This window comes from Colletotrichum fructicola (assembly GCF_000319635.2).
Source record: "Colletotrichum fructicola Nara gc5 chromosome Unknown KSG_Nara_v1_contig09, whole genome shotgun sequence".
In the NCBI taxonomy this organism is placed as follows: Eukaryota; Fungi; Ascomycota; class Sordariomycetes; order Glomerellales; family Glomerellaceae; genus Colletotrichum; species Colletotrichum fructicola.
In genome coordinates this window covers 1,641,995-1,653,114 of record NW_027094059.1, presented here as the reverse complement: position 1 = coordinate 1,653,114, position 11,120 = coordinate 1,641,995, and the positions used below count along the sequence as shown (strand labels likewise).

Here is an 11,120-nt window from a genome sequence, read left to right as displayed (position 1 = left end):
CTCCAACAAAAGACCTTTCCACATGCTGGGTATGCCACAAGGTTGGTGACAGCGCGGGAATGGAACGGGTCCGACGGCACCGCTTGTTGAAGCACCAACCTGGAAGTGCTTGACTTGACCATCGGGAATATAAACACCCTCACTTTCCCCTGGGTCTTGAGAGCTTGATCTTCCTTGGCGGTCTGAAGACGTTAACCATAATCAGATTCCTCCAACGCAATGATTACTCTACCATTCGAAGTCATACTCGTATTGCTAGTGGCCGTCCCATGGACGGCTGTTGGGCAGAACCTCCCCGTCACAGGGGTCAGGTCCGGTATCAACGCCCAGACAGGCGAGGTCCCGGCTAGGAGAGACATCAATAGCCTCTACGACGAAGGAGGGCCACAATGGTTAAATGACTGTCTCGGACGAGAGAGACTAGGCTGCTGACATTTCTCCAGGGATCTGTACGTGGGGGCGCTCACGGCGATGCAGGATGCGAATGAAACGGACCCCGTATCATTTTTCCAGATTGCCGGTAAGAACTACATGGTCTTTGAGTTGAACTTCTAGCTAAAAGCGAGTCTCAGGTATTCACGGGCAGCCGTACATGGCTTGGTCTGGGGGCGGGCCGCAGAAAGGAGCAGACGCAGGGTATTGTCCGCACAATGTAAGCAACCTTAACGTGGAGAGTTGATATTTACCTGGCTGACATTCGCAAACAGCAAATGCTATTCGGCACCTGGCATCGTGCGTATCTTTCACTGTATGAGGTTTGTGCACCGTTCCACAGGTTCAGGCTTGTCTCTAGGAAGAACTGACACTCCCGACACAGCAAGTCCTTGTACAGCATGCTAAACGACTTGCCGCCGCCTATCCAGCCACATCAAGAAGGCAGTATGTCGAAGCTGCCGAGGATCTACGTTTAGCATATTGGGACTGGAGTGCCAACTCCAACGTGCCTCCAGTGACCGCACTGCCAACGGTTGTCATCAACAGATCGGACAATGGCACCCTTCGCCAGAGCACAGTCCGGAACCCTTTCTTCAGGTACACATACCCAGCATCTGCACTTCAGGGCGACTTTGGCAAGTTTGACGGGAACAACTATACAAAACGATGTGTCGACGATGGGCAAAGCTTCCCAGAGTCGGCGAATGACATTCTCTCGGGGTTCAATCTCAAGGAGAAGGTGGTAAGTCTGAGACAAACTTCCGCCCACAGATCGAAAAGCGATCGCCCGGGGCTTTTTTTTTTTTCAAGTTGTACAGCGGACACTTTCTGATTGATTACAGTACAACGTCTTTCTAAAAGCGACCAGCTTTGACGAAATGGTCTCGGCGCAATCTCAGGGAGCCAACTTTGAAGGCCCTCATGGTGAGGTACACGTTGGAGCAGCCTGTGGCCAAGACCTCGTATACTTGTCGACCTCAGCCTTTGACCCCCTATTGTAAGTTGAACCTCTCACTATGACGAGATCAACGAGCTCTGACTCAAATCTTCAGCTGGCTTCACCACACCAATGTAGACCGCCTCATAGCCTACTGGCAAGCTCTTCATTTCGAGAACGCGACCATGCACTTCTCGTACCCCTCGAATCAACTGTTTGCGACGCCTCGTGGGACCATCACCACACCAGAATCGCCAATGATGCCATTCATAGGTAGAGGAGGAGAGCCTCTCACCAGCGAGTCGGTGACGCAAATCCGTGATTGGGGGTACACGTACGCGCCCATACGGTTCTGGGAGGAGGCGCCTGGAGAGACGAAAATGGCGGTCAGCAGGACTGTGAATAGTCTCTATGGTCCGCTGGTGCCTAACTCGTTCCGAGGAGTGAAGAGACGCAAAGCTGCACCCAGGACGGAGTACTTCGCCAAGGTTCAAGTTGAGAGGAGTGAGCTGGAATTGCCGTGTCAGGTGCAGTTGTTCATGAACGGTGGCCTCGCCGGTTCCTTCACCTTATTAGACATGCCGAAGCAAGGTAAAAGTTACGACCAGATTCCTTTGAGGAGGGCTATGAAGTCGGCTAGCATAGGAGGATCTTCGACAAAAGCAGTTCTGGAGTCAATCGATGATAACTTGAAGGTTGTCATCAGGAAGGTGAGTTCAGTCTTGTTTACGTTACTCGCGGGATCTTAACTGACATTCATCTTTCAGCTGGACGGGACGATAATCTCACTCGAAAGGGTCCCTAGTCTGAAAATTGAGTTGGAAGACGTCGAGGTAATTCCTCCTGCAACGCTGAACGAGCTTCCAACCATTGGGAAGTCGAGCAGGCGGACTGCAGTTGCTCGCCCTCCAGCTGTTATTGGATAATGTAGCTCCTCAGAGTCTCTCTTCGCCTTGTACCTGTGTATCTAATTTCTAATTTGTTGGCTTTCCTTTGCCGGATGACGGGATACTACCTATGTGATTCCTTAATATTTCGGGCGGCAATCAGGAGTGATGAAGCAAGGCGGTATCTAGATAAGGAGGTGTACAAATCGTCCTGTCAAGTTTGAGAATGAGACACTATTTGAAATGTGACGACCCTATTCATCAGGTGATGTGAATGATTTGTCCATTCCGGGTGCTTCGGTGTACACATTCTCGCTCGGTTCCAGAGACACCTATGTGTGCATGCGCAACGTCGGACGTGCTTTCAACGCAAGGCTTAGCCCTGGCGCAACGAGACCCGACACCAGGGCGAGAGGGCGAGCTTTAAACGGCCCGATGGGATTCGTGGGGTGACGTGTCCAACGGGCGCTTAAGTCGACGTCAGTCAGTCGGTGAACATATTGGCGTGATATCGGAAGACGGGTCAAATCTGATTTCCATGCTTGTGGAATGAACATGGCTCCTCTGTTGGACATGTTGGACATGTAGATCCTAAATATTATCCCATTATCTCCTCCGTTTAGTGCCAGACTTGCAGCCATCCACTCATACATCCTGTCCACCCATGAGCCATAACGCGCCGCAACTTGCCTGGAGCAACATGCCGCACACGAGAAACACCTTGTTTGCTCCTTCGTCACTTGTGAACATCAGACTGACAACGACGAACAAGTTGAGCGGAATTCTCAGAACACCGTAAACCTGCGCGCGTACGCCATCGTCCACAACCTTGCCCTTGAGGTAGCCCATGGACGGGAAGTAGAGTCCCACACAAGCCTCAAAGAGACAGAACAGCCAGAAGGTAACCTGCTCTGGGCGCGCACCACCGGTGCCGAGAGCAAAGAAGACAGCGTTAGCTGCCAGTAAGACTGCGAACAGCAAACGAGACGGAGTTGAGACCATGGCAGACAGGCGAGGATACAAGAGGGAGGCGAGCAGAGTCGAGGCCATGAAGGCAGCGAAGATGATGCCGTAAGGCAAGGTGTCCGGAGAAGAGGAGGCGCCGACAAGGACGGGACTCCAGAGAACTACAAAGAGATACATGGAACCTTCGAACATTGTTGATGCGAGGCCAATAGTAAGTACGCGCTTGTCGGTCATCGTGGTCCAGAGGCTGGGTTTCTTTCCCTTGGAAGCCTCCTTAGACGAACTTTGGCCCGTAGAACCATAGTTCTCGTCCTAAACACCCATTAGCCTAAAGACCAAGATTTGCACAGTGACAGGAGTCTTACCCATTGGCTAGTAATGATACCGGCGGCTAGCACGAGCAACCCAATGCTGGCGAGAAATGGCGACTTGCGCGTTCCGGTGATGGAAACCAACCACTCGCTGGCAACGCCACTGACGATGGCCACAATGCTGTTGACCGTGCTCATGAAGCCGAAAGTTCGCGACAGGTCCAGACCTTTCTCCCCGAGACGACGGGCGTGAAAGTCGGTGACCATCCAACTCTCAAAGACACTGAAAAGAAGACTGGTTCCGAGACCTCCAAGGACGCGGCCGACGAAGAGTAGCGGCAGGTTCGGGATGGTGGTGAGAAGGCATGAGAGGGCGTAGGCGGCGCAGAAGAAGAGACAGCTCGCCTTGCGGCCGTGACGGTCGGCCAGGGAGCCGATGAAGTAGCCGGCTACAGCTCCAGAGACAAATCCTGTCGTGAAAAGCGTCGGGACAAGGTCTGAGGAGATGCCGTGCTCATTCTTGTACAGAGAGTAGAGAAATGGGCCCTTGTGCTCGTGTCAGACAGGTAAGATTCATTGACTGATTGGTACTGATTTACCTGAAGCCAATCCGAGCCCATGACGAGAGCGTAAACGACGTAGAACGCCCATTGCGATCCTTGCTGGGGTTTCTCTTTCTTTTGTTGTTTTGCGCTCTTCTCATCGCTTTTGACAGGTTTATCAGTGTTGCTCGAGGCGAAGAGAGCGCCACAGGCCACCAGAAGGCCGGCGAGATTCAGCTGGTAGATGTCCAGCATCTTGACAGTTGGTTGAGAGGAAGTAAATGACAAGTAAGCCCGGTTTGCAAGAAGAAGACGAAGAAAAAAAGAAAGCCAGAAAATACAAGAGCAGACAATGGGCTGAAGAGATGAAGATGTTTGAAATCACGAAGCTCCATGTGTCCTTCTCCATCCTTGGGGCAATTTTCCGGGGGCCAAGCTGGAGCATTGGGTGTTTCGGGCGCCTGCCTCAAGGGGGCCCCTTCTACATTTAGCACTAAGGCACGGATGCGTAGAAACTCGACCAAGGTTCATCTGTCTGAATCATTGAGAGGATGTTCAGACGAAAGACTTCCAAGCCAACTGAGTCCCACCTCTAGCCATGATGATTGTGCAAATCAATAATTGAGCAGATGGGGGAAGGGAAGCCGTGATATTCCACAGGCACCGTAACTGTTAAGTAGCTGTTGTGGGGTACCTAAGGTACTCTCGCTGTCTCTCGGCTAAGCTACCCCTGTAATTCTAGCTAAGGCCGGGGGTTCGGTTCCCCAGCACCCAGCACCCAAGTCTATTTATCCTCCTGTCTTCAAACATCGTCCAAACGAAACAACTTGACCGTTTCGTTCAACGGGTACACGGTAATGTTATGAGATGAGGAGTTCGTGAAAACCTGACGGGTAAATATCCAACGGCAAACTCAACTTCGACTGCGATATTGAACCTCTCCAATCTTCCGAGAATGCACCTCAAAATGCCGTGCGCCGCCATGTCCGCCATGCATACACGGAGATCCGGACATTGGACTGGCTAGAGCTGCAGGTCAACACGGCGCATACTGGCCAGTGATCGACAATCAGGTGTTCGTTGATGTTTATTCCCGCGCCATTAAGGATCACCAGACTACCACCTACCGCATAGAGCACACGCGCGGGGTCGAGTAGTAGAGTTTGGCCAGCTACCAGCACGTAGCCGGGATCTCCGTGCGTCGTCCTACTTTGCAGGAGGCGAGGAGATGGTGAACCGAATCACTCACATTTACAGCCCTGAATTCTGGTTGCGTTCTTCCTCTTCTCTTCAACGGAATTCGTTTGGTCTCTCATGAGAGGCTTGACTTCCCGCGGATGAACCATCTACATCAACTCTGTGCTTCAGTTCATCCCATGTCTTCTGCATCATGCGTAGGATGCAACGTCTACTAGTCTCACTCTTTACTCTTGGTGCTGCAGCCGTCTCTCAGTCGTTCGATCCACTGACCTTTGTCGACCCCTTAATCGGCTCTCAGCGAGGCGGTAACGTATTCGCCGGCGCCACACGGCCTTATGGGCTCGCCAAAGCTGTCGCCGACGTCGACGGCGAAAAGACTGGTGGCTTTGCAACCGATGGCAGCAACATCACCGGCTTCAGCATCGTCCATGACAGCGGCACCGGAGGCAACCCCAGTCTGGGCAACTTCCCGCTGTTCCCGCAAGTGTGTCCAGGTGATGAGCTCAATAACTGCCGCTTTCGAATCGGAGACCGGGCAACCAAATATGACTTGAACAAGACGGTGGCCGAGCCGGGGTATTTCTCGGTGGATATGACGTCGGGCGTGAAGGCGGACATGACTGTCTCTGAGCATGCGGCGCTCTTGCGGTTCACGTTTCCGAGCGGTAACGGGCATCCGCTTGTGATGTTGGATTTGACGGATCTTTGGGCAAGCCGTCAGAATGCCTCAATCAAGATTGATACTCCCACAGGACGAATGACGGGAAACGGCACGTTTCTGCCCAGCTTCGGCGCCGGTTCGTATGTAATGCACTATTGCGTTGACTTCTTTGGGGCCAAGATCTTCGACACGGGGGTATGGGTGAACAACCGCGCGGGCAACGAGCCGAAAGAGCTGTTCATCACCAGAGGCTTCAATCTGTTCTACCTTGAGGGGGGAGGTTTCGTCCGGTTCAAGGAGCTCACTAACAACACGGTCACTGCAAGAGTGGGTGTCTCATTCAAGAGCAGTGGACAGGCGTGTCAGAATGCCGAGCGAGAGATTCCTGATCCCCTGAGTAACTTCGACTCGTTAGTCGGGTCAGCCAAAGACGCATGGAGGGAGAAGTTGAGCACAGTGTCGATCAACGCGGGCGGTGCGACGGATGATCTTCAGAGAAGTTTCTGGAGCGGGTTGTATCGCAACATGATCTCTCCTCAGAACTACACTGGCGAGAACCCCAATTGGGATAGCGGTGTCCCGTACTTTGATTCATACTACTGGTGCGTCAAAACTCGTCTTCTCGAAATCTGTGCTGATTGCAAGCAGCATGTGGGACAGTTTCCGCGTCCAGCATCCATTGCTTACCGTCATCGATCCGGTAGCGCAGACACAGATGGTCAATTCCCTGCTGGACATATACAAACACGAAGGCTGGCTCCCCGACTGCCGTATGTCTCTTTGTAAAGGCTGGACACAGGGCGGTTCCAACGCCGACATAGTCCTCGTCGATGCCTATGTCAAGAATTTAACCTCGATAGACTGGAAATTGGCTCTGGAGGCCATCACCAAGGACGCAGAAGAGGAGCCCCTGGAGTGGTCCTGCCAAGGTCGTGGCGGACTGACGAGCTGGAAGAACCTCAACTACATCCCGTATCTCGACTTCGATCCCATCGGCTTCGGCACAAACTCAAGGAGCATCTCGAGGACATTGGAGTATTCGTACAATGACTTTTGTTTGGCGACGCTAGCTCAGGGGTTGAACGAGGGCACAGCCCACGATAAGTACATGGCAAGAAGCATGAACTGGCAAAATCTGTGGAAGTTGGACCAAAAATCACTGATAAATGGCACGGACACCAACTTCAACGGCTTCTTCCAGCCAAAGTACATGAATGGGACCTGGGGTTTCCAGGATCCGATTGCCTGCTCTACTCTTGCTGGATTTTGTTCCTTGACGACAAATCCCAGCGAGACGTTCGAAGCGAGCATCTGGCAGTATCAGTTGTACGTACCAGTCCCCAACTCAGTCACATCAAACTGACCTCTTGTAGCATCGTGCCTCATGCGACGTCAACTCTCATCGACATGATGGGCGGCGATGATGCATTCGTCTCCCGTCTGAACTACTTCCACGCGTCTCCTCTCGCAGACATCTCCAACGAGCCCGTGTTTCTCACGGTGTACCAGTATCATTATGCGGGACGGCCCGGCCTCTCGGCGGAACGCATTCACCAGTACATACCGTCTGCCTTCAACTCTACCCGTGGCGGCCTGCCTGGAAACGACGACTCTGGTGCCATGGGGGCGTTCCTCGCCTTCTCCGTCATGGGTCTATTCCCTGTCGCGGGACAAAATATGTATCTCATTACACCACCTTTCTTCGAAGAAATCGCGATCAAGAGTCCGCTGACGGGCAAAAATGCTACAGTGAAGTGCGTGGGGTTCGATCCCGCTTACAAAAATCTTTACGTGCAAAGCGCCAAGCTGGACGGGCAGGCGTACAACAGGAGTTGGATTGGGCATGACTTCTTCAGCAAAGGACAGACTCTGGAACTTACTTTGGGCGACAAGGAATCTGACTGGGGAAAGAGCAAGGAAGCAAGGCCGCCTAGTTATGTGGCAGCGTCCAAGTCCTGAGGCATTTGGCTGGAAACATTTGAGTACATCCACATCTTGCTCAAAATCATGGCCGGTAACATGGAATGCTTTTCGCTGCTTGCCACAGCACATGTATTATTGGTCACGCAAGAGGAGGGTTAGGTGAGCGTTATGGGGTGATCGATCGTCTCGAGGACGTCAAATTCTGTTCTTGGTTCTGTTTTTCGGACCATAAATGTACCCATGATCGCTTCGAGCAGACTCCATCCAGGAGCCGTTATCCCTGACACCGTGCTTCCGTCCGGCCGTTCACAAGCCATACCCAAATCCCAATGCTACCCAATCTCACCGAAGAATAACCAAGTCGTCATCATCATCTTCAAAGGAAACTGTCTGTGGCAGGTCCATCCCCAAGCTCTCTCTCCCAGCTTCGCGAATGCCTTTCTCCGTCACGAATCTCGTCTTTTTCCGGACCGGTGGCTTGTCATTGCTCAACTTTTCGCCCTCCTTCATCTTGCTCAGCTTGTCCTTGAGGTTGCCACCCCAACCGAAACCAGACTTCGCGCCAGTTGTTGCTGATGCTGGAGCACCGACCGAAGAACTGGATTGCGCACTCTGCGGCCTCTTGCGTTTAATAGGGCTCAGGTGGATTGCGAGGTCCCTGCTCCTCGATCCTACCAGACCCAGAGCTTTAGCATCGGGCTTTGCTTCTTCTTCAATGGCGTTGGATGATGACGGTCCCGGCGGGGGGAAGGAAGCGGATACACTGGAAGTAGAACCACGTTCTGTCCTTTTCATGTAATCCCTTCCAGCACCAGTGCCGATCTTGCCCAAACGTTGCATGATTCCGCGTTCTCGCTCTTGTTGAAGCATCCGCTTCTTCAGCCCCTCTTCCTTCTCCCTCCGATCCGCGAGAGCCTGGGCACCATCTATAAGCTGCGCCGCGCTCATGGATTTCGTGGCAAACCAATGGCTATGTGTTTCCCTGTCGTATTGGCTCTTCTTTTGTTCTGCCGCGGTAGGAGGCTTAGTGACGTAACGAGAGTTCATTCGCCATTTCTCTGCACCACTCATGCCGAAATCCATGGTGCCGATCTCAATGCGTGCTGCGCGCTGCTTGGAGACTGCCTCGTTGGTATGAAACTCGCAGAACTCTGTTCGTTTCTTGTTAACCCACGAATTGCAGTACTCGCCGTTCTTCTTTATGGATTTGCAGAAGCCCAGATCCCGAGCCTTCCCTACTTCCATGATTGTGTCGGCATCCGAGTTGATGACCAAACTGAAACGACCAGTGGCTTCGCGGCCAACCGGTGGCGGCATGATCGTAGGATTCAAGATTGCCAGCACAGTGCCTTCTGTGACCTTCCAGAACCGAGTGAACCCCGAGTTAAAGAGGAACAGCTCAAGCTCCCACTTCAAATCACACAGCGTAATCACCATGTATTTGCCCTTGTCTGTCTGTTTCCCTTTTTGATCCGGTCTGGGTTTATGCGAGCGTGGTTCCGACTTTTTTGCCACAATGGCGAAGACGACGATATCTTGCTCGATATCGGGAAGCTGGAACTCGGGCCCCTTGACTTTCCGGAGTAAATCTGGTAACTTAAAAATCTTTTTCTCAGAGAGGTGTCTGGTTAGGACCTGGTGTGGCAGAATGCGCTGCGAAAGATGGAAGCTAGAATACGGCTCGAATGCCGAAGCTTCGGATTCGGGGACATCTGCAGGTGCTAGCTTCTTAGGCTTCGCTGGTTTCGATTGTGGCAACATCCAGTCAGGCGGTGGTTGATAGAGACCTTGGGGGTCATCTGCGGATGTTGATGGCGGTGCCGGGAGAGCTAATTGCCCGTCTCTTGGTGCTTGCTCGCTCTTGGGTTCTAAACCGAGGATCTCTTCTCGTGTGAACTGTGGCGCTACGTCGGGTTGATCGGGTAGGTCGACGGCCTTTGATTTGTACTCGTCCATCTCCTTCCGTCCAATCTCAAATGCGTTGGACCTGACCTTTTGAACTCTGTCTCTTAAACCTTGCCGATCCTGCTCTGTTGTCTTTGCTGCAGCTAACCTCTCGTTGAAACTCAGCGGCCGAGATATTTCAGACGTGGGTTGGGGTCCGGGGGTCCTTGACCTCTGGAGGTAGCCGCCAAATTGTTGTTCTCCATCTTGCCTTCTGCGCAGCGCACTTGGGGCTCTTTTCAACGAGATGTCTTTCGCTCTCAGTCCCTTGTCTATTCCCAGAAGAACCCGACTTGGTGAAGTTTGTGGTTGAGGGGGCGGGGCCTTTCTCGTTGGGGAGACAGGCACCTCGATAGTTGGAGCGGCGGGAAGTGACAAAGGCCTGGCGGCAGCTCGGCCTGCGCCTTGTCCAAATATTCTCGAGGATGGTCTTGGTTGTGGTGGTGGTGATCTGCGCCTAGGCGATGGGGGCACAGCTGTCTTCTCCCTTGCGCTCTGAAGTTTCTTGAGCTTTAACCTGGCCTGGATCTCCTGCAACTTGAGCTGTAGGGTTTCCTCGTCCTCCTCCTCCTCTTGGTCGTTCATCTCGTCTCGCAATGCGGCCGACCTTGACGATAAGGCGGACATGGATCGCCCCCTCTTGAGTGGTGACGGAGAGGGAGAAGTTCGGTTCGCAAGCCGTCTCAGTCGTTCGCGCCCGCCGGGTGTGCTGATGAGGGCTTCATGGGGTGATCGAGGAGGCCATTGAGGCTCGTCGTGTGGGGCACCTGTAGGAATGTTACGGTCTCGTTCGCCAGACGCTCTCGGGGTAACGAACCAGGAGGCATATTGCTAGTAGGTCACAGTAAAGGCGGTCGTCGGCGCGATGGTCACCTTGGTGCATTCTAGGGCAAGGCGACTTGATGGAGCTTTAACGCCACAAGGCCCATGACCCGCCGACCGGGCTGCTCAGCTTCGAAATCGGGCGCAAGACTCGGTTGATGGTTGATGGGAGGGGTCTGTGCCGGCAAACAAACACTCGCATTCAGAGAACAAAGGAAAGACGTAAGAGTTCAATGTAAACAAGATAGGCGGCTAAAGGAGCGACGTCGGCTTTCGGTGCCGCAAAAATGACGAAAAGATGTGTGCAAGCTAAGGCATGAGAAGGACGGGCAAGAAGGTCTCGATCGTTATCGACTGTCGCATCTGAACTTGTCGTCACGATAAGCCTGGGCAGGCTAGGCTGAGAAGAGGAGTTTGACGTGGAGTGATGCGAGTGTTCGGGCAGCCGCCATTGGTCGCTGTCGCGAATGACCCTGAACGACGCGCTCCACT

General features: G+C 53.0%; 4 protein-coding genes across 4 annotated transcripts; 2 read left to right on the top strand and 2 right to left on the bottom strand.

Moving 5' to 3' along the window:
* Positions 1 to 219: 219 nt before the first annotated feature.
* TYR (Tyrosinase) lies at positions 220 to 2,298 on the top strand (the record flags this gene model as incomplete). Its single annotated transcript, XM_032029634.1, has 8 exons — positions 220 to 392; positions 444 to 520; positions 573 to 652; positions 708 to 755; positions 818 to 1,177; positions 1,278 to 1,432; positions 1,488 to 2,082; positions 2,140 to 2,298. 8 exons carry the CDS (start codon positions 220 to 222, stop codon positions 2,296 to 2,298), a joined length of 1,647 nt encoding a protein of 548 aa, XP_031891043.1.
* Positions 2,299 to 2,904: 606 nt separating this feature from the next.
* Mfsd5-1 (Molybdate-anion transporter) lies at positions 2,905 to 4,333 on the bottom strand (the record flags this gene model as incomplete). The annotated part of the gene is made up of 3 exons (XM_032029633.1): positions 2,905 to 3,537; positions 3,591 to 4,082; positions 4,136 to 4,333. 3 exons carry the CDS (start codon positions 4,331 to 4,333, stop codon positions 2,905 to 2,907), a joined length of 1,323 nt encoding a protein of 440 aa, XP_031890977.1.
* Positions 4,334 to 5,468: 1,135 nt separating this feature from the next.
* Positions 5,469 to 7,898, top strand: CGGC5_v014744 (putative secreted glycosidase; the record flags this gene model as incomplete). Its single annotated transcript, XM_032029631.1, has 3 exons — positions 5,469 to 6,541; positions 6,588 to 7,265; positions 7,313 to 7,898. The coding sequence occupies 3 exons, from the start codon at positions 5,469 to 5,471 to the stop codon at positions 7,896 to 7,898; spliced, it is 2,337 nt and encodes a 778-aa protein (XP_031890849.1).
* Positions 7,899 to 8,204: 306 nt separating this feature from the next.
* mcm10 (DNA replication licensing factor mcm10) lies at positions 8,205 to 10,633 on the bottom strand (the record flags this gene model as incomplete). Its single annotated transcript, XM_032029630.1, has 2 exons — positions 8,205 to 10,573; positions 10,624 to 10,633. The coding sequence occupies 2 exons, from the start codon at positions 10,631 to 10,633 to the stop codon at positions 8,205 to 8,207; spliced, it is 2,379 nt and encodes a 792-aa protein (XP_031890848.1).
* Positions 10,634 to 11,120: the final 487 nt, after the last annotated feature.